At 35.9% G+C, this 23645-nt stretch overlaps 3 protein-coding genes across 3 annotated transcripts in view; all 3 read left to right on the top strand.

The window, feature by feature from the left end:
* The first annotated feature begins 681 nt into the window (after positions 1-681).
* Positions 682-10042, top strand: LOC125225235 (WD repeat-containing protein 87-like). The gene is made up of 6 exons (XM_048128843.1): positions 682-705; positions 1010-2221; positions 7661-7768; positions 8269-8446; positions 8866-9004; positions 9257-10042. Exons 1-6 carry the CDS (start codon positions 682-684, stop codon positions 9975-9977), a joined length of 2382 nt encoding a protein of 793 aa, XP_047984800.1. The 3' UTR covers positions 9978-10042.
* A 1838-nt stretch (positions 10043-11880) lies between these two features.
* LOC125225805 (ras-related GTP-binding protein C) lies at positions 11881-18253 on the top strand. Its single transcript, XM_048129658.1, has 8 exons — positions 11881-12042; positions 12137-12282; positions 12361-12589; positions 12875-12970; positions 14935-15153; positions 16325-16467; positions 17574-17722; positions 17928-18253. The coding sequence occupies exons 1-8, from the start codon at positions 12040-12042 to the stop codon at positions 18101-18103; spliced, it is 1161 nt and encodes a 386-aa protein (XP_047985615.1). The 5' UTR covers positions 11881-12039; the 3' UTR covers positions 18104-18253.
* A 3512-nt stretch (positions 18254-21765) lies between these two features.
* LOC125225277 (phosphatidate phosphatase LPIN3) overlaps positions 21766-23645 on the top strand; it is a 40793-nt gene continuing 38913 nt past the window's right edge. The window contains exon 1 of the mRNA XM_048128897.1: positions 21766-21909. The gene's annotated coding sequence lies outside the window, so the exon portion shown is untranslated. The remainder of the gene's footprint in view (positions 21910-23645) is intronic.

Here is a 23645-nt window from a genome sequence, read left to right as displayed (position 1 = left end):
CCAGTACTCCCACAATGAAGCCAGGTCACGAACCTGCCCCTTTTTCAATATACGATAGAAAGCAGCAAGGTACGGACAAGCCTACAAGAGTCCTTTCTTTTCTTGACTTTTCCGAAGAAGAAAAAAGGAGCCAAGGGCAAAACTGAACTTGATGTGAACGAACGTCTAGCCGAAGAATATGCAACGAAAACATTAAGATTAGTGTCGTTCGAAGATTTGCCTGAAACATATTTGAAACCACCAATTGATAAAGATAAACAATATACACCCATAATGGAAAAACATACCAAATCCCAATCTTCGCCCACAACGGAAAAACATATCAAATACCCATCTACACCCACAATCGAAAAACAGGTTAAAATTATATCCACGCCCACAATGGATGATCATAACAAACCTCATCTTACAATGGAACAAGATATTAAACCTACAACATTGACGCAAAAAGATGTTATACCCAAACAAACAATAGAAAAAGATGTGCCAACTCCACTACTGACTGAAAAGTATACCAAACCCTTATCAACAAAGGACAAAGCAGTCAAACTTAAGTCAATATTGAAGAGAGGGGGTTTTAAAAAACCAACCCATGAAGTCTTTTCGGCGGATGACACAACGCCCCGGGGTAAAAGAAAACGACAAGGTTTTCCAGCGACAAGACCCTCTTTTGGATCAATTATGAAAAGTTTAAGTGAACCAAATGTTAGTGACTTTAGTTATACTTTTCCTGTTGACAAAATTGTAACCAAGGAACAATTGAAGGGTCGTGTTAGTTCCTCAGAATTAATTAAAAGTACACAAAACATGCTTGATGAGCGAAAAGAGACTGCAAGAAAGAAAAAGGAAGAAACAAAGAGAAAGCGAGAAGAAGAAAAGAGAGAAAAAGCTGCAGAAAAGACTAGGTTATTAGAAGAAGAAAATAAAAAACGAGAAGAGGAAAGGTTAATAGAGGAAGATAGAAAAAAACGAGGGAAGGGAGGAGTAGATCCGAGGAATTAATTGACAGAGAGTCAGAGCTGTCAGCAAAAAGAAGAAAAAAGATGGTACGGAAGCAATAGATAACCTAGAACAAGGACTTTCTAAACACGAAAAGGAATTATCAGAAGCAGAAGGAAAAACAAGGCAACAAGAAAAAGATCTCCTTAAAGAAGGACTTTCTAAACAAGAAAAGGAACTATCAGAAGCAGAAAGAAAAAGAAAGCAACAAGAAAAAGATACAGCTTTTGCAGATAAAAAGGCCAGGGATGCTGAAAAGGCAATAGATGAAACGCGGCAACTCACAACAGATAAGAAAACAAAACACCCAGAAGCTAGACCTGATGATGGTGAAGATAGAGTAAGAAAAGGCGACAGCGATAAAAAAACGGATCAAGACCTCGAGAAAGCTAAACAAAGAGAAGGCAAGCAACATGATGCTGATGCAACGTCAGCGTTGAAAGATCATGTAGCTAAACAAGCGAAAGATAAATCGGAAGAAGAAAAACTGAAGAAGCAACAGGAAAAGGATGTAGCACTAGGAGAAAAAAGAGCCAAAGACGCCGAAAAAGCACTAGAAGCCACACAAAAAGAGTTAACAACAGAAAAGAAACAACCGAAACGACTAAGCGAATTAACAGTGCCTGATGGTGATAAAAAGGTAAGTGATAAAGAGGACGCAGGCAAAGATGAAAACACAGAAAAACCCGCTAAAGACCAAAAACCGAAAGGTGACGACATGGCAGCACTTTTGAGAGAACAGCTTATGAAGCAAAAGCAGCAGGAATTGGAAAAAGAAAAGGCCCGAATAGCACAAGAAAAAGAAAAAGAGCTCCTTGCTAAGAAACTCAAAGAATTAGAAAGTAAGAAAGAAGCGAAAGAGTCAGCAGTTAAAGCCCCTGTTCTGCATACTGAACATGAAGAGTCGGTTGATGAAATAATTCCTGACTTGGAGATACCAAAAGAGGATGAAGTAACGGATATTATTTTAGGTCAGAAAATATATAAGGTAAAGTCTGCTAAGAAAACCGAAGATATGACACCGATCTCAGAATCCAAAAAACAACCTCGGAAATCGGGGCAGCATTTAAAACAAGTAAATGTTAAAGGGGAACTTGAATCGCATAAACAGTCTGAATTACCACCTGAACCACAACAAGCATTTGCTCAGCAAAAACCTGGGCAGCCAGCGCTTCCGCAATCCCAACAGAAGTCACCGGCAAGTGGAGATAAGAAATCCAAGGTGAGATTTCTTTTGCATTTATATAGGTACTAGCCGGGTTACCCTCATCTGGCAGAATAATTTTAGTCCGAAACACACTTCGCATAACATGTTTCGCAGAAACACTTTCAGTCGAATGGTAATTTTGCAGAAAACTTAGTTGGCATTATCACTACTACGCATAAGACACATTTGGCAGAATATTGTTTTACAGAACATTACTTTGGTCGACTTTGATTTAGCATAATTGTATGTACCATAATAATCTTATAGCATAATATAACATTAGCAGAATTATTACGCGCTATCAAAAAAGAAAAACTGCCCCAGAGTCACCGTTAGGTACGACGACGAGCGAAGCGAGGAGGAGTGTTAGGTATCTTGCATCCCCAACACATCCAACTCACTATCAAATAGCAAATTGCAACTTTATGCCGCATAAATATTATCTGCAAAAGTATTTTTCGACTAGAAGACTATTATGCTCATCAAGATTATGACAACAGACGATTCGGTATTACAAAAATCTGCGAAATGATTTATGCCAAAGCATATTCTGCGTAAGGTGTTTCTGCCAAACGTGACTTCTGCCAAGAACTATTATACGAATCAAATATATGCGTAAAAAGTTTCTGCCAGATAATAGTGAACCGTACTAGCCACTGCCCGCGGCTTCGCTCGCGTTAAATTCGAAAATTGCTGAATGCTCTATATAAACACGTGGTCTATTTGTATGGCCAACTTAGGCTCCAGCTCCCCCCCTGGATCCGCACATGAGAACACTCCATTAATAATAATTTCAAGAGCGCTGGTTAGTGACCCTGCCTGCTAATGCTTTAAACCGCGTTCCGGGGTTCGATCCTGGTAAGAACATTAGTGTGATGAGCACAACTATTTGTTTCTTGAGTCATGGTTGTTTTAGGTATCGTTATTTGGGTACCTACAATACAAGCCTTTAGCTTACCGTGGGGTTTAGTCAATCTAAGTAAGAATGTCTGAACGTCTGTATTTATATTGTGGTGGTGCGTCTATGCTGTCTGCTGCGCCTCCTGCGACTGTTGGGATTGTTGTTCTCTCTTAAAAATTTAAATCTACGTTCGACGGACAGTAAAACTATTAGATCAAGAGCCCAGGCCCGCCAGACCTTCCTCAAATTCTCAAGGATGAAACTTTGGGACAATGTAGATTTCACATCGGCGTTTAATGTGTGCATATTTTCTAGTTCGGCCCATCGGCCAATTTTTTGCTATCAAGTGATGAAGGTGAAAAAAAAAAGTGCTTACTTTCCTTAAATTCTCAAGGCTGATTTTTATATATGTGTTAGAGCACGTTGTTAGAAATTGGTTATCATCAATGCCAGACCGTTTCCGCCGGCCATAACTTTTGCCAGACGCGACAAAGTTGGCAAAAAACGACTCTAACTTACCTCATTTTCTCAAGCCTGATTTTGATATATGATACGCAGGGACCTATAACTAGACCGTTTGTAAGCAGCCAGACCAATCGGATGGACCCAACCATCCGCCAGACCGACTTAAAGTTTCGATATGAGCATTAGTAGAATTGAAATATTCCGGGTCTATAAAAGCTAAAAACTTGAATTTTCTACATTAAGCTACGTGTATATTGTATACTTGACGTTATAAGCGACTTTTAAAAATTTTACTTCTAAGGAAATAAAAAAATGAAGGTTTATATGTGGTGCAAGATTAATTTTAAGCTATGAATTTTATTTACACTGCGTAAGTACATGTGTATTTTATTATAAATATAACTTTTACCAGACGCGACAAAGTTGGCAAAAAACGACTCTAACTTACCTCATTTTCTCAAGCCTGATTTTGGTATATGATACGCAGGGACCTGTAACCAGACCGTTTGTAAGCAGCCAGACCAATCGGATGGACCCAACCATCCGCCAGACCGACTTAAAGTTTCGATATGAGCATTAGTAGAATTGAAATATTCCGGGTCTATAAAAGCTAAAAACTTGAATAACGAATTGAATTTTATATTATAAATAAAGATCGTTATCAAGGTGCACTTTTCGTGGCAGATGGTACGGTTGGCAAAAAAAAACAAATACATTTAAATATTAACTTTGTTCTTTAACTACAAAATAAATACTTACCTTCTTAGGATTACACCTCTACGGTACAAAGCCTTTTCCGACCAACTATATATTTTTAAAACAATAAACGTCAAATGACATTAATTATGTATGTCATAAAAATACATTACGCGAAGTGTATATTATTTTAATCCAAATAATCAAATGCACTCTAAATACGACTAATTATCTAGAATTGTTATTCAAGTAGTTCAAGTCAAAAGCAGTGCACGGAGGAGTGTAATAAAGTGCACGAATAATCCCAGTATGGATATGACACAATACCTAGATTTTATAACAACCTTCCTGTAACTTCTGTCAACGTAGAAAGGTCATTTAGTTATTTAAAATGGATTTTTTCTAATTGACGTGAACGTCTGACAGCCAAATCTATTGAACAAATTTTAGTTATTTATTCAATGTAATTTGGATAAGTAATTATAAATATGTATATATTTCATAATTTTTTAAGTATATGTAATGTTTTAAATACTTGTGTATTTGTTTTTTTGGCAACCATACTCTGCCACCAATACAGCACGCTGATAACGATCTTTAATTATAAATAACGTAAACAAGGAAAAAACAAATTGGTGCAGTGCATTATAAATTAAATATTCAATTCAAAGAAGTAAACAATGTTACAACGGTATATAACTAAACGAATTTCCTTTCTCCTACAAAACATGGTAACATACCTAAGTGACGAACTTTAGAATTACAAGTTTAGGAAGTTTAAACATTTGTACTCAATACAAACATCATCAACCCCGTTATAACCCATGTCGGAGATGCTGAATTTTCAGACACGAATAAATTTTTGGCATTCTTCAAATACATGTATGCCGTTATAAAAAGTTTAGAATACTTTACGTGTGTACTTATACTTTCCACCTCATTTTAACTGAACTTATATAAATGCTTAAATAACTTTTGTAGTATGCGAGGGATTTGACATTATATGCAACATACACATAGTGCCTTTATACATAGTGTGAGGTCCCTCGCCCACAAATTAAAAAGGATCGATCTTAAAACTAATTTTAAACCACCTTGTTCGACGACCGAAAAAAAAGTTTAATTTACTTTTCTTCTTTAAATTTATAATAAAATACACATGTACTTACGCAGTGTAAATAACATTCATAGCTTAAAATTAATCTTGCACCACATATAAACTTTGATTTTTTTATTTCCTTAGAAGTAAAATTTTTGAAAGTCGCTTATTACGTCAAGTATACAATATACACGTAGCTTAATGTAGAAAATTCAAGTTTTTAGCTTTTATAGACCCGGAATATTTCAATTCTACTAATGCTCATATCGAAACTTTAAGTCGGTCTGGCGGATGGTTGGGTCCATCCGATTGGTCTGGCTGCTTACAAATGGTCTAGTTACAGGTCCCTGCGTATCATATATCAAAATCAGGCTTGAGAAAATGAGGTAAGTTAGAGTCGTTTTTTACCAACTTTGTCGCGTCTGGTAAAAGTTATATTTATAATAAAATACACATGTACTTACGCAGTGTAAATAAAATTCATAGCTTAAAATTAATCTTGCACCACATATAAACTTTCATTTTTTTATTTCCTTAGAAGTAAAATTTTTTAAAGTCGCTTATTACGTCAAGTATATAATATACACGTAGCTTAATGTAGAAAATTCAAGTTTTTAGCTTTTATAGACCCGGAATATTTCAATTCTACTAATGCTCATATCGAAACTTTAAGTCGGTCTGGCGGATGGTTGGGTCCATCCGATTGGTCTGGCTGCTTACAAACGGTCTGGTTACAGGTCCCTGCGTATCATATACCAAAATCAGGCTTGAGAAAATGAGGTAAGTTAGAGTCGTTTTTTGCCAACTTTGTCGCGTCTGGTAAAAGTTATATTTATAATAAAATACACATGTACTTACGCAGTGTAAATAAAATTCATAGCTTAAAATTAATCTTGCACCACATATAAACCTTCATTTTTTTATTTCCTTAGAAGTAAAATTTTTAAAAGTCGCTTATAACGTCAAGTATACAATATACACGTAGCTTAATGTAGAAAATTCAAGTTTTTAGCTTTTATAGACCCGGAATATTTCAATTCTACTAATGCTCATATCGAAACTTTAAGTCGGTCTGGCGGATGGTTGGGTCCATCCGATTGGTCTGGCTGCTTACAAACGGTCTGGTTACAGGTCCCTGCGTATCATATACCAAAATCAGGCTTGAGAAAATGAGGTAAGTTAGAGTCGTTTTTTGCCAACTTTGTCGCGTCTGGTAAAAGTTATATTTATAATAAAATACACATGTACTTACGCAGTGTAAATAAAATTCATAGCTTAGAATTAATCTTGCACCACATATAAACTTTCATTTTTTTATTTCCTTAGAAGTAAAATTTTTAAAAGTCGCTTATAACGTCAAGTATACAATATACACGTAGCTTAATGTAGAAAATTCAAGTTTTTAGCTTTTATAGACCCGGAATATTTCAATTCTACTAATGCTCATATCGAAACTTTAAGTCGGTCTGGCGGATGGTTGGGTCCATCCGATTGGTCTGGCTGCTTACAAACGGTCTAGTTATAGGTCCCTGCGTATCATATATCAAAATCAGGCTTGAGAAAATGAGGTAAGTTAGAGTCGTTTTTTGCCAACTTTGTCGCGTCTGGCAAAAGTTATGGCCGGCGGAAACGGTCTGGCATTGATGATAACCAATTTCTAACAACGTGCTCTAACACATATATAAAAATCAGCCTTGAGAATTTAAGGAAAGTAAGCACTTTTTTTTTTCACCTTCATCACTTGATAGCAAAAAATTGGCCGATGGGCCGAACTAGAAAATATGCACACATTAACCGCCGATATGAACTCTACATTGTCCCAAAGTTTCATCCTTGAGAATTTGAGGAAGGTCTGGCGGGCCTGGGCTCTGGGTCTATATTGTGTATGTTATGTATGTACCTTAAGTACCTATACAAACCTTAACCGTAATATTCGATATACAAACTTTTGGGATGTCTATGATGTTGACAATTTTGATTAAGTCATAAAAAAGAAATAAAATATACAAACATGACTTTGTCTAATGGCAATGTAAGTACTTTTTACAAATGTAGACACATTTTATAAGTTTTTTTATTTTAATATTTTGTGAGCGGTATAATGTCGAAAAGCAAGAAATCCACCGTTAGTATCATTACCATGTTTAAGATAAGATAAAATTAAATAAATAATGCGATATCAAAGAGGGCCACACATTTTGACTATTTCCGCAGGCAGGCATCAATGAGAAGAACCTTAATATATTAAACTTTAATTTTAAACCTTACTATATTTACCTGTTACGTTTTTCAGACGTCCGAAACCGAAACTGGTAAAGGTGTAATAAGGTATACTTTATCCGATCGAACATTCATAGAAAAAGGCTGGACGATGCTACCTACGGAGAAAGTAGTTAGAAAGGTAAGCTTAAGAAGGACTCGCTCATCTTACCAAGTAGTAGGTATTGGACTTGATACGTACATACCCGGCCAAGTCACCCAGTTACAGGACTAGGGCAGATTAACCTGAATACTTAACCCTGCCGGCGTATCATGCTGCCAATTTTATCACTTATCCACGTGGATAAGACATCTGTCACTCTCACACTGACATACTTGCTAAAGCGTGACGGATGCTTTATCCACGTGGATAAGTGATAAAATTGGCAGCATGATACGCCGGCTGAACTCATGTCGCGGCATCGGCATCCGCAGTCCGTCTCGTTTCGCGTCCGTAAAAGCTCTTCATTCATTCATGATTTATATCCAGTCTCCCTCCCTGCATTGCTGTCTGTCTTGTAGCTAGTTAGCTACTTAGCTTTCCGGGTCCAACTATAGATTTGATGCCATGTATATAGTCACCGTTAAATTTTGTACTTTTTATCTCCTGATTTTCCATTGACCCTCTAAATATACGTTTAGATGAACGTTTACCGCATGAGGCCAGCGAAACCTGAGTTCGACTGGTTTGAGCACAATAAAAACAAAGGAGAGCTGACATACGACACCGGAGAAAAGTTAGCAGAGTTTGACGACAACGGGCGCGGTCGCTGGTACTACAGGACAGGCGAATTAGCGCTCGATTATTACGACGCAGAAGGTTAACTATATTATTATTATATTATTAAATAATATACATGGTAAATGTCTGATCTGATGATAGTCACCGTCTTATCGTCCAATGGTCAAATATTGTTCATAGGGGTCTAAAGATTTCCTTGCCTGAAAAGAAACGTCTGCATATCTATGTTAGAAATATTCGCTGTGTTGTGTGGCATAATGATAGCTCAGGTGAAAGAGCACTTGAACCCGCAACTAGATCGCTTACTTTTGGGTTCAAGTCTCACCTAAGACGGTGGATTTTTCTGCTTAATGTATACCCTTACTTCCTTCTGTTCCTGCACTTGGTTGCGCCCTACACCTAACTATAGCAATTGTCAGGCCAATCAATGAACGAAGAGTCATCTAAATGGACGTTAAGAGGCGAGTATCTTAGGTATATACATACTGTACTTTCAGAAACTAATGCTGGCCAGAGATTTGTTGTCTACAGCACCGGCCAGCCCGATGAGCGGGGTCGAGCCAGACCAAGGACTCTTCTGGCAACCTTCGACTACTCGGGGAATGGCATCGTATTTGACCACACCGGCAAGATACGGTAGTTACCTACTCCATTGAAACTTATTACTTTAGCTATACCTACCTACTATTTTTCGTGCCAGTTACGGATTTATAAACTCTAAGAACAAATACAATCATTTTAATTAAACATATTTTAATTTGTAGGTATTGTTTAACAGTCCCACTAATTTTAGACTACAAACTGAAATAAATATCATGTAAAAAAAAACTTTGTCCACAAATATTAAATCACCATATCAATTTTTTATAAAAACGTCATTGGTTTCAGGTTAAAATTTAACCAAACAGAAGGAGTAGTACTCGACCGCACCATAGGTCCCGTGTCTCATTGGAAGTGGCATACCCTGAACGACCCACCAGTCTTGCAGCAAGTCATGATCGACACCCAAATGCCGTATAAAGATCCCATCATCTTAAAAATGGGTGACAAAAATGCTGACGCCAAGCGACCAGACAATGAGGAAATGTTAGCCATAGAGTTCGAAAACTTTCTCAAGGAAAAGCGTCAAAAGCTAACGCAATCTTTCAAGCCGTTTCAAATTAAAATGAAAGCTATGAAGATAAATGAATATTTTTCGCTTCGAGTTTTAGATCAAGCATCGATATATTTGTTGTACAGGGACGGCACGACAAATTTGAAGTTGAATATCGGTATGGTGTTGGATCACAAGGAGATCGTGGATACGGATACGGCGGAGATAGGCGAAGTGTCGAACACGTTGGATAAGTTGCCGGCTTGTACCGACAGTATAGCGGGGCTGCAGAAGGCCGTGGCGAAGGCGCAGGCGCAGGAGCGGCTCCGCGTGCGCCACGAGGTGCGCCTGAAGCCGCCGCAGCCGACCGCCAGCGCAGACGCGCTGCGCACCGGCTGCTCGCGCCCCTTGCGCCCGCCCGTGCAAGCTTCCATATCCTCATGCGACAAAATGACCCCTAAACGCTTTAAGCCGTCGTCGAGTTGCAATTTGTATTACAGTACACAACTTTTTTAATGTATGTATGTTGGTTATTTATTTTTAATTTAGTTATATTTAAACTAATTATATACATAATCCTACTAACGAGTTTTAATGCATATTACATTATAATTTTCGTAACACTGATTTAAATTTTCACGATTATTACACATAATTATTTTTAAAATCGGGACTTAATCGCCTATAACTACATATTAAACTGACCTCCAACGTTTCAAGGACGGCGTTGTCCCCGTGGTCTCGGAGAAGACTGGCTTGAAATGACATCAACACCTTCTGACAGCCGCGCGAGTTTTTCGAACTACCCGCACTTGGTTTTGATTATCAACTTGGAACTGTTTGCGCACTAGGGATGTTAATTACTCTGTCGACATACAACACTGACGATATTCGATTTAACGACTGTCGATATTATTTTCGGCTTACACTTATTAATGACGTAATTACACTCATTAATGGTTTGAGCCCAATAAAATAAACAAATGTACGATAGAAAATATATAAATAATTATGTACTTATTTTACATGCAAATATATATTTTAAATGGCATGCAAAAATATAAATACCTATTTTTATATAGCGCATGGTGGCATATATACATACGGCCTGATGGTTACCAGACACCGTGTAGCCTATGGACGCTTGTAACTTAAGGTGTTACTTGCGCGGTGCTGACCCTGGAAATCTGTATATATAGGTACACTCCTTTTTTGAAGAATTTGATTCATAGCAAAACAGAAAACACTCCATACATACGTGTCACTTCCGTGTCACGTGGTAGCAAAAATTTGCACCATGGGCGTTAATACTTGAATCCCTCTACACTCGGGATTCCATTATACAATATTTCGCTTCGTTCAGAATTCAATGAACGCCCTTGTCATAATTATATTATATTGCTCTCTTATAGCACGTACAATCTAAAATAGTGTTTTCATCACACCAACTGGTAAAATGGTAAAGACATGATTCTTCGAAAAGGGTGCAAATTACCATTGAAATTACCTAATTTAATTTCATACAAATTTTAACTTCATGCACAGACTACTAAGAAGATACTACTTCATGAGATGGTGTCCTGGCTGGTAGAATTCACATATAAATGATGATTTTGAATCATACATATTGAATATGACATACAATTTGATGAAAATTTTGTATTTCACTCGGTGGCAAAGTTTGTTAACTCCGTGCTTTGAAACCCTCGCAACGCTCAAGTCTACTTTTTTAATCACTCGCTACGCTCGCGGTTCAATATTAGAATCCTTATCAATATTGGCACGTGCGATTAAACGACTTCGGCATAATCTCACTTTCAATATTATCAAATACTTTATATACGTGCAGCTTCTGACGTTTCCCATACAATTGAGCGGCAACAATTTTACTAGCGCCATCTAGCGGTTCGAGTTGATCAAAGTAGTTGTTCAGACTTTTATTTGAGTAAATTAAAATAGGAAATGCTATTACTTGATCTACTTTAACATTTTTAGACGGAATAAAACAAAAAAATAAGAATTTGTAATTTTTTTTAATTTTATGCTGTATGAAACTAAACTATTTTGATCAACTCATGCCGCTAGGAGCGCTAGTGTGCATGTTGCCAACTTTGGCACCTAGCTGCACGTATTAACTCGTAGAGTTTACATAGTATTTGATATTATTACTGGCGCCGTGTGCAAGCGCCATTAATCTTAAGAACATTTTCTGGATTTCCAGAAGGTTTCTTTTATGAGCTTTTTATTATAATTTCAGTCGTTTTAGATCTTGCGATCGAAAGATTGGAAAGCCACGTTTATGCTGATATTTAAATAGATGGTGCTAAACTGTCAAAATATTGCGTAAAAAGAAACGTAAGAAAACGCCTCTAATGTCATCTGTCTATTCTCCAACCCACTTCTGTCATATCATGTCTAGCTGAAAGGACTTTGATGAGTTTGGTCGAATCGCAATATCTTCCTTTTTGTTTTTCTTTTTTATTAGTTGATTGTGTACAATATCTGTAATAACATCTTAAAATGTGTTAATACATTATTTATTTGGTATTACAATACATGTCTCACGATATCCGTCATCATGGTAAGTTAAAAGGTTTTTGGGAAGTACTTACGTTTATCATACAAGCATATTCCTCCTACCTGTTTGTGTGTTACCAATTTTTTTTATAATTTAGAGTTATCAAGATGAGCCCAGTGGTTACGATGTGGGATCATTTCCCAAGGATTTTAGCTACGGGCCCTTCGAACAGAATGGTGAAGGAGACAACACGTCATTACAGGAGGATCATAAGCCACGGATTTTACTCATGGGTTTAAGAAGGTATACTTGTTATTAAAATGAAAAACAAACTCGTATTATTAAAATCATATTCATAAAATTTGTTACTAATTGTTATAGGTCAGGGAAATCATCAATTCAGAAAGTAGTTTTTCACAAGATGTCCCCAAATGAAACACTGTTTTTGGAATCCACAAACAAAATAGTGAAAGATGACATAAATAACAGCAGCTTTGTTCAGTTTCAAATTTGGGACTTCCCGGGTCAAATTGATTTTTTTGATCCCACTTTTGATTCTGACACTATTTTTGGTGGGTGTGGGGCTCTCGTGTTTGTTATTGATGCACAGGTGAGTTTTGATAAATATTGATCTAATATTTCTTAATAGATTGTTGACTACTGATGTTGAATGAACTTATTAGTCTACAGTAGTGACCTAGTTTTTGTAATCTATTAATTATACTTGTAACTTTTAGATCATCATAACCTTCAAATCATGTTAATTCATATAACACCCTAAAAATAGCTCATGAGAATAGCATTAAGAAGTTAAATCAATGAGTGTTCTAAACTTTTAATGAGTATTTCTTGTTAGAATCATATAATAATTTTAAACAATGTTTTTTGATTCCAGGATGATTATGGAGATGCTTTAAATAAGTTGCAGCTTACAGTCACTAAAGCATACAGAGTCAATAGTAACATTAAGTTTGAAGTGTTTATCCACAAAGTAAGTACTTTCCTATATACAACCACTAGCTTTTGCCCGCGGCTTTGCTTGCGTTAGAAAGAGACAAAAAGTAGCCTATGTCACTCCCATCCCTTCAAATCTCCACTTGAAAAATCACATCAATTTGTCACTCCGTTTTGTAAAAGACGGACAAACAAACAGACACACACACTTTCCCATTTATAATATTAATCAGCAGTTCTCGAAAAGTTTGTACAAAAATTAAGGAAAAAGTTAAATTTGTTTTTATTATTCCTATTTTGTTACCAAGATTTTTTTGATGAATTGAGATTTTAGTAAGTTTTATTTCGTCATTAAGGTTCTCTAGTATCTATATTTTCTTAATTATAACAATTATCCTGTATATATCTTACGAAAGTCGACTTATATTACTAAATGTTGGTAACAAAATAGGATCAATTAAAATTTGCTGCTGTGGCTACGTACAAAATTGACGGGAACTGCTCTAGTATGGATTATATTTATTACAATGTATTTTGTTTAGATAATGAAAGTACTCCAGCCTGCTGGGTTATCATTGTATGATTCAATAACAAATAAATAAATAATTATATATGAGGTATTTGTAAGTCGGAACCAAATCCGTAGCTTCAATAAGTCATGACAGATATTAACTGACTGTAATGAAAACAGTACATAATTTAATATAATGAATTTCTCATTATTATGATACCAACAACAACAACAATACCAGTGTATTTAAATAAAAGGCTATTTTCAAGACATTTTTACTCAAATATACTTGATTGAAATTAATTAGTATTACAAATTATGGTAATTATACACCGTGTTTCACTTAACACTAAAAACCTGAAAACAGTTTGTTCAGAATCGAGAGTAGAATCGATTGAGCTATATCTTGATGGGGGTAATATTTTTATTTAAATTAGTATTATTAGTTATTTTTTACGTGCCCATTCTATTGCACTCGTAATACAACATTGTGTATATCGCATTGCTAGAGGTTCTATACCTTTTTTCAGTATTTAGGGGTATTAATACTGGCCGGTTACTTGGACGAACCGCTACTAGTTTGACGTTGTTTGTCAGTTTAATCTTAATGTTTATCATAAGTCATAACAAATTGAACTCGTATCTAATTACAACCTTGTCATTTTGAATATTGAGTTTATTTGCTTACTGCGATTACCTGTCCAATTTGAAGTTTACTGTGACAAAGCTTTAAAGTGTTTTATAGTGACATCTTAGCTGTCTATTGGTAAACCTTATGTCGTTGCAGTAACGTACACAAATAAATAGTCTTATGGTTTATGATGGTAGTTAGCAATTATTTCATTGAGTGTAGAGCTAAAAGTCAAGTAGAGCTGTACAGAAAATTAAAAATTCAATTTAAAAAAAAGTAACGATCAGATTAAAAGATGAATACTCTAGATGAGTTTAAAAAAATAAAAATCAGTTGGGGTGTCTGAGGTTTTGAGTGATACCGGAAACACCGTGTATTATGCAAATGACCAGAAATACTTGCAAACTCTGTGTAATTTATAATATTTCTGTAGGTTATAAAATAATATTCATCAACATCATATGTAATAACCTAACCACAAAATTAAAATTTTGAATAAACCCCCGAAATAGTGGACCGATTTTCATGAAACATGGCTAAGAACACCCCTGACTAAGTCAGCTTAAAAAAAAATATCTAAATCGGTTCACCCGTTTGGGAGCTATGATGCCACAGACAGACACACACATACACAAATAGATAGACAGATAGGCACGTCAAATTTATAACCAGAGATCGGATTTTTGTGCGTCATCTCATACTAAAAGTCATTAAAATGACGTAAGTCACTAAGAATGTCGCAAATCTATCCGATCTCTGCTTATAACACCCCATCGTTTTTGCGTCGGGGGTTAGACAACAAGCATCATATGAAATTTCTAAATGTATGTAGCTACAATTTCCGTTTCCTAATTTTCAGGTTGACGGTCTTAATGACGATTACAAAATGGAATCTCAAAGAGACATCCACCAGCGAGCGACAGATGACCTGGCAGAGGCGGGGCTAGAACATGTACATTTGTCATTCCACTTGACCTCCATCTATGACCATTCCATCTTTGAAGCGTTCAGCAAAGTAGTCCAAAAGTTAATACCGCAGCTACCAACATTAGAAAATTTACTCAACATACTCATCTCTGTATGTACAACTCAGTTTTACAAACCTTGTTTAATTTTTGTTACTTAATTTTTTACTCCCTTATTCATAAACGTACTCTAAAGTTATCAAGCCGATAAAGTTCGTTTGTCCTTTTCTATGACACCAACACGTCAGAAAGGTACAATAGTTATTTGTTATACAAGGGGGCAAAGTTGTATTTTAACGCCGAGTGTGGAATTGAAAAACGAGCAAGTGAAAGGGTTCTATAGTTGAACCACGAGCGAAGCGAGTGGTTCGAGAATAGAATCCTGAACTTGCGAGTTTTTTAACACACGAGAAGTAAAATACATTTGCACCCGAGTGTAACACAAAACTTTTCCCCTCACTATAGCGAGGAAACTACAACGCAAAAAATGCGTTTATCACTGCTTCCAAGTAGTTCCACAGGTGGTAAATCATCTTTATTACTAGATTCACCTAATTTTATCAATTTTAAAGCAGTTAATTTGACTTTATTCAAGGTCAAATTACTTTACCCACTAGTGGATAAAATGCGTTTTTACCCGCTGGTATTAAAGGACAAAACACGTGTTTCCGAGCTAGTGAGGGGAAAACGAACTTTATCGGCTTGATAACTTTAGAGTATGTTTATGAATAAGGGGGTTAATGTTTATATATTTGAAACTTTTGGATAGTATAATGCAATTAAAGAACTACATGATTATTCCCGATTTTGTGACAAGTTATTTTCTTTTTGTTAATGTTGATTGTGTACTGTCACCATGGGATATATTGGAACTAAGACACACAACAGACACAGCAATTATCTGATGAGGCTCTATTGTTAAGGCGTTAACATACGTGTTTACTCATGGAAGCAGTCCATCGAAAATGAGCTACGAGCGAGCGGCTGGTTTGAGCTGGAGCGAGGCCAGGAGGGTCGCTGAAGATAGGAAGGCGTGGCGCGAGCTTGTGAAGGCCTTTTGCACTTCTGGGATGCCTTAGGACTATGACAACAACATACGTGTTCAGATATTTTTTAGCGCCTCTGCCTCTGACACTCCAATATATCTGATGGTGATGGCGATTGTACCTCCAAATACAATAAAGATTTGTAATTCATTAATAAATACGGAAAGGTTCATTAAAATGCACCCCACGCATGTTGCAGTACCTAATCTAATAATTTCAGTATTGTTTTTTATTCCAGAACTCAGGAATAGAAAAGGCGTTTTTATTTGACGTGGTGTCTAAAATTTACATAGCAACCGACAGCTCTCCTGTGGACATGCAGAGCTATGAATTGTGCTGTGATATGATTGACGTTGTCATTGACATCTCCTGTATATACGGGTAAGATTTACTTTAATTTATTTTGGTACCACAAATCAGCATAGTAGCGGATGAAACAACGCACCAAAAGTAGGTATCTGACATCCTGATTTTTTTTCTAAATATAGATCTATACAATTCGCGGTGAGAAAGCCCGAAGTTTAATAATTTCTTCTATATATTGTATAGACAAGATTTCTTTTTGTTTAACGGTTCTCTTCGTGTCCTAAGCCTTATCCCGTCATCTGGGGTCGGCTCTCCTTGTCTGTCGTTTTGTTTAGCGGTTACAGAATGGTAGTTACTTTTGACGATTGTGCTATTCCATCTTTAAAGGGTCCATAAGCTTCATTGCAAAGAGGACCCCTTCGGCAAAGAGAACTGGACTGAGACTGGATTATTTATCGTTACGTCCATATCTGCACATAATATTGATACACAATAATGTGTCATCCCACATGCATTTCGCAATAAGATGTCATTGTCAACTCAAAAATTTGACGATTCAAGTAGACATTTTATTGCAAAATTCATGTGGGATAACAGATTATTGCGTATCAGCATCCTATATTAATAAGTCTGAGTGCTGACAAAATGATATGTCAAGGTCAAGTACAAAGGCTAGTCATTAGGATTGGATGAGTCAGACAGTTTATCTGCTCTAATAATTTACGCTTCATATGTTCATGTACCTATTTGGAAATTTTCTATATCTAAATTAACGTGGCCTTCCGATTTAAATTTTATGTCGCCTTTATAAGCGGCAGAATCGTTTATACACTAACTTTTTGCGTTAAGGACGGATATATTTGCGGGAGTTTGGGGACTCAAGTCTCAAACCCTTAGGACTAAGCCGAGTCAGCATGCCATGCTGATGGAAAACTCTCTGTTTGAAATCCTCAAATCCTGGATGTTTATCAAATCGTTACTACACACAATACTATGGAAAAAAAAATTCGCATTCGGTACGTTCGTGTTTTCATTCAATATGACGCAGCACACCCCCTAGCTAGACCGCCGATTTTCCTTTATGCTGCTAACTGTCCGGTGAGACAGTTGATTTTGATAGCAGGTACTATGTAGGTACTAATTGAATCAATATTTTACTAACATAATGACTTTGGTTTCAGGATGGTAGATGAGACAGAAGTAAACACTTTCAACAGTCAAAGCTCAAGTTTAATAAAACTCAATAATGGTACAGTGCTTTACTTAAGAGAAGTCAACAAATTTCTTGCCCTCGTCTGTATTCTTCGTGAAGAGAACTTCCAAAAACAAGGTAGGTCTTTGGTACAAAGTTATCTCTTATTAGATTCCGCTTTGAATAAAGTAATAGAACACAATTTGTTCTACCAAATCATATTATTCTAGACCTACTTTAGAAAAATTACATGTAGCTACAAAATATTCGCGTGCATGAATTACCCACATAACACAATATCCGGCTAACGTTTTTTTAATAGTACAATACATTCAATTTACAGGTGTAATAGACTACAACTTCCTGTGCTTCCGCGACGCTATAACGCAAGTGTTCGAACTGCGCAACAAATGTCAGGCGCAGTCGAGCGCGCGCGCCGCCTCCACGACGCCCGAGCCCATCCCCAACGGCGCCGTTGACTCCACCGAGAGCACCTCTGACCTCCCACAGAGCCCATAACAATATACTTTCGTTAGCTTTAATTAGGCTAGTTTCCTAGTAGTCAAATCAGCTTCTTTTTATGGCCTGTCAAAACGATTTTCTAATATGAAATTACTATGAAATACTGAGGAGTGACGTCACGGTCAATTCATTTACTTTATATCTTTCTCTTTGACTTATTAAATATAAATTAAGTTTAAACATAACTATTATCCATATTTTTCTTCTAATTAGGTGGTGCTTCGTGCACTGTATAAAATATTTTATTTTAAGTATAGGAAACTAGCCTATTCTTGAATATAGCAACCCAGTCTATATCATCAACTTTATCTATTTTTGTTTAGAGATGATTATTAAACAGTTAAGTTACGTACCTCTTATATATATTTAATCATATAAAGATGTAAATAATGAAATTATAATTACGTTTTCTACTTGGTTCTATTTTTTACCTATCCTACACATAGCTGGGCACCGTTAATCAAATAGTTAACTTCGATAATCGTTAATCCGTTACTAAAAAACCGGCCAAGAGCGTGTCGGGCCACGCTCAGTGTAGGGTTTCGTAGTTTTCCTTATTTTTCTCAAAAACTACTTAACCTATCAAGTTCAAAACAATTTTCCTAGAAAGTCTTTATTAAGTTCTACTTTTGTGATTTTTTTCATATTTTTTGAACATATGGTTCAAAAGTTAGAGGGGGGGGACGCACTTTTTTTTTCCTTTAGGAGCGATTATTTCCGAAAGTATTGATATTATCAAAAAACGATTTTAGTAAACCCTTATTCATTTTTAAATACCTATCCAACAATATATCACACGTTGGGGTTGGAATGAAAATAAAAATCAGCCTCCACTGTACATGTAGGGGGGGTACCCTAATAAAACATTTTTTTCTATTTTTTATTTTTGCACTTTGTCGGCGTGATTGATATACATATTGGTACCAAATTTCAGCTTTCTAGTGTTAACGGTTACTGAGATTATCCGCGGACGGACGGACGGACGGACGGACGGACAGACAGACATGGCGAAACTATAAGGGTTCCTAGTTGACTACGGAACCCTAAAAAGTTAACTTCGTTAATCGTTAAAGCGATACATTTCGTCAAATTTAACGGAAGTTAAAGTTAATCGATAATCCGTTAACACGTGATAAAACTTGAATTTTACTTGCATCAATAATCCATTATATTGTATTATGTTATACTGTTCAGTACAGCAACGCCTCTCAAAACATCCCTGATGTCAATAGGTCAAAACCCGAAATGTCAACAAATGTGTGTGTTTATTAAAACGACCTACATTGTTGGTTACCATTAAGGTGAGATTTACTTGTATATTTATATGAATAAGTATACTGACTAAGTGGCTTTATAGCATTCGACAAAGTGGGACGTTTTCCAGTGTACACTCAAATTATCGTTACAATTAGCGGCCCTGACACAATCGCCATGGTAAAAACCTAGGATTCACTGAGTCAACGTTAGTAAAAAGCGAAGCAAAGATAACAATACTGGCTTATATATAACTTCGTATTTTTAACGATCGACATCGGGTTTTTTCAGTAGCATTCACAACGTGTTTTTCGCTGCGCCGCTGGCGCCTGCCATGCTAGATTAACGATTAACGGACTAGGATAAATTTAACGGAAGTTAACGAATCCGTTAACAACTTTTAAAGTTAACTTAAAAGTTAATCCGTTAATCGAAATGTTAACTTCGTTAATTAACGATTAACGGATTAACGAGTTAATGCCCAGCTATGATCCTACAGTTGTTCCAATCCTCGACATTGAATACTAATACAATAATATAATACAAGTTTAGGACGTCTTTAACCTCCTAAGGCCCAAGGTCCTTCCTATAGTAATAATTAAGTTGGTCATTCAGACCCAGCTTCTTCAACGACTGTATAGTCATAGCGTACCACGGTCCTACCAGTAGGACTTATTATAAAAGCCATCATTTTGATTTCAAATTGTGCGCCAATCTAAACTGACGTATACGATTTTCTAGAGGGGTATTTTAGTTTGAATGTGAACACACTCATAAGCTTGAAAAATAAAAACAAAGTGTCAAACTGACAAGTTACAGACGGCGACATGGGTATTCCGTGAAGGGGAGGTTAGAAAATCCAATTTTATTCATGTAATCTTGAGTAATTTTTAAATTATCTTCTTTTTTATATGTTATTTTACGGAGTTAAGTAATAATTTCATTGATTTTGCTTATATTTTACGAAATACGGGATGTAAAAATATTAAGTCCTATGAGTAGTACCTCGGGTTCATACGACTACATAATGTAATAATAATGTTTGTGGTGGTTGCAAAAACTGACACATATTGCTTTTATTGTTGTAGGATTAAATGACAGAGAAACATAATTCGCTCTTAGGGAATCAGAAATAGAAACTGAAGATGAAGAAACAGACTTTTGCGACATAAAACTCATAGAAACAAATTTTGTACAAACAAGATCCCGGTATGATTCCTCTAGTTCCTATGTCGATATTTCTCTGTCAGAACTAATTTCAAAGCCTAACCACGGCAGGACCCGATATTTTGCCGTGCAGCTTCTGGACGTCGTCGAGGAGCGCCTACAAGAGGACGATCTCACGCTCGCAGTGGAGTAACGTCCGTCCAAGAAGAGCGAAAATCTTAATTTTTGGGTCTAGTAAACCACTAAAGACTGATTAAAAGTGATTAGTGCATTATATTATTTAAATAAGACTATTATTTTATTGTATTCATTCAATAAAACTAAAAAAGAGACAAATCTTAAGTGAGTTTTTAATTTCGTAATGTAAATTACGTTTTTTTATAAGCTCATAGTCCTTCCTGTAGGACTTTTTTAATTAAAATAAAATTATCCTAAAAGGCATCATAGACTGATAATAAATATGCCCCAAAGCTGTTGGTGGCATACAAGTACAATAACATTAAAAAAATGTGTTCCTAATGTTTGGGCCTGAATGAGTATAAAACAATAGTACTACTGGTAGTACCGTGGTTCGCAATGACTAGGGGCCGAATTTCGCCTTGGGCCTTAGGAGGTTAATCTTTTATTTTAAGTATTCTTAATATCGCGTCTGATCTAAGTTGCATTCCGATAATCCTGGTCGCACCCAACGAATGGATCTGAAGTCAGAATTGGGCGGAATCTGCACAAGCCTTAAACAAAGGATACTATAGACTAGACAGCCAAATAATAATACCACTACCGAACGAGATGGTCACATACAAATTATAATAAGAGTGACAAAGAGCAAAATGTTATTTTTTGTCTTTGTCATAGTTTCACTTTTCCGCCGCTGCCACAAACGAGTTTGTGGCAAACAATAAGGACGTGACTTGTCAAGCTTATTATCCGCCCAAATTATGTAGGTTGTGTATGGTAAACTGTCAGCCATTTTTAAAGTGATTCTTAAATTCGCTCCATTATTCTATATCTGTCCCTTACGGGTGTACCCTTGCGTCAAGTCTATAGTATCCTTCGTCTGAGGCACAAGCTAATACTTGAAGCGAATACAATGTGAAATATACTCGTGCCATCACATATTAATGAGCAATCCTGCGCTAATGTCTTAGAAGAGAGCAGAGCTACATGTGCAAGCACCAGTTCTAACAATTTCAATCGAAATTATTTTCATATGGCAATAATTAACTTTGATATGTCAGTGAGAAATGTCAAATTGTCATCGATCAGTCACTTCATTGTCGTAAATAAAATTGAAATTAATTAAGATTTTCTAGAAGTTTTGACCCTGTTGTGACAAAAAAAGTGCTCTAAAACTGTTTGCAGACCTCTCCAAAACAAAATCTGTAAGTTATTCTAGCCAATTTTCAAGGTTACTTATCTTTGCTCTGGGATTTGGGCTTATGGTTAATGATGGTGTTTAATTTGTAACAAACATGATGTTGCTACTATAAATCCGCGAATTATGTTTATTTGATAATAAGAACACCACACTCGTAGTTAAAGCTAGGAGGATTAGCTTTGTTACAAATATTACAATAGGAAATGTGCTAACTACCTATTAGTGAATTTACGAGAACTGTTTGTGAGTTTCCTTTCTTATCGACCATTTAGGACACACTGAAGTTTTTAAAATACTGAAACTATATAAATATCATCTTAATGTTTAATTTCAATTGCAATTAACCATAATTTGTTTGCAATTCCAATATTTACACCCATCTACAAGAAAACAGACTTATTTGTAATAACATTACCATTGTTATTGTATTTTGTTTATTTTGACCTCATTTTAGGGATTGAGATACATAGTTGCGTGTTAGTCACTGCTAATAAGTTATTGTTGCTCATTTGAGTATAGGAATTGTATATGAAATTTACACAGTGCCATAAGGTTATTGCGGCTGTGGATAATATTTTTTTTTTTTCAAATATGTTACACTGCATGATAGTTTAAACCAAAGCACTGTGTAACTAAAAATACATAGAAGCATAAAAATACAATCGTAAGATAAAATAAACACAAGACAAATTAACTAGATTTAAAAGGTGACAATGTAACGTCGAGGCTTTGTTGCATTGTCATCTGGGTGTAATTCAATATTATATTTATTGTAGTCTGACTACCCACAATGCAAGCCTTCTTGAACTTACTGCGGGACTCAGTCAATCTGTGTAAGAATGTGCTATACTATAGCAGCTGTAGTATTTTTTTTTTTTTTCAAATTTTCCCTGACTATACTCCAAGTTGTATGAGTTGGGATAACCGATGGGTTGCTTACTGCAAGATTTCAATCACTTTATACCTAGGTGAAAAATTACATAGCCGCTTTATTAATTACTAGCTTTTGCCCTCGGCTTTGCTCGCGTTAGAAGGAGACAAAAAGTAGCCTATGTCACTCTCCATACCTTCAACTATCTCCACTTAAAAAATCACGTCAATTCGTCGCTCCGTTTTGGCGTGAAAAATGGACAAACACACAGACACACACACTTTCCCATTTATAATATTAGTATGGATTTCACTCAATGTTATGAACTTCATAAATAAACTATGTATATTGTTTTTCAAATGTTATCTTGTAGGTATCAATAACAAAAAAAAAAACATAAATACATGTAGAAAAGTAATCTCTGAAAAATATTTTGATTGTATAATATGTTTTTTATCAAATGCTGATGTCATAGCTGTTTGATACCTGGCTATATTTTTTAGAGAAAGTAACATGGAGATAATTTTGTGTAGATAAATAAAATGTTTATGGAAAAGTCAGTATGAATCTTTTTGCTATTGTATTATTTAGGTTGTACAATTTTTATATGGTAGCTTGTTAATGGAGCATAAAATAAATATGCTACATTTGCTGCAGTAACATTTGTCTACAAATATGTACACACAATTTTTTTACATTAGTAATACAGTTTTACCTCACTAGAACAGCCAGCTGCTGGCTTGACTCATCGAGTTATATGTACTGCCAGTATTCAGAACCTATGACATACTTGTACCCCCAGATCAATACAACAAGATGGCCCTTACAGGGCGACTCGCGGTCACCAAGCATACGACAAATCAGGTTTA

The sequence above is a fragment of the Leguminivora glycinivorella genome, chromosome 4, assembly GCF_023078275.1.
Source record: "Leguminivora glycinivorella isolate SPB_JAAS2020 chromosome 4, LegGlyc_1.1, whole genome shotgun sequence".
NCBI classification, from domain to species: domain Eukaryota; kingdom Metazoa; phylum Arthropoda; class Insecta; order Lepidoptera; family Tortricidae; genus Leguminivora; species Leguminivora glycinivorella.
This window is presented reverse-complemented; position numbering and strand designations above follow the sequence as displayed.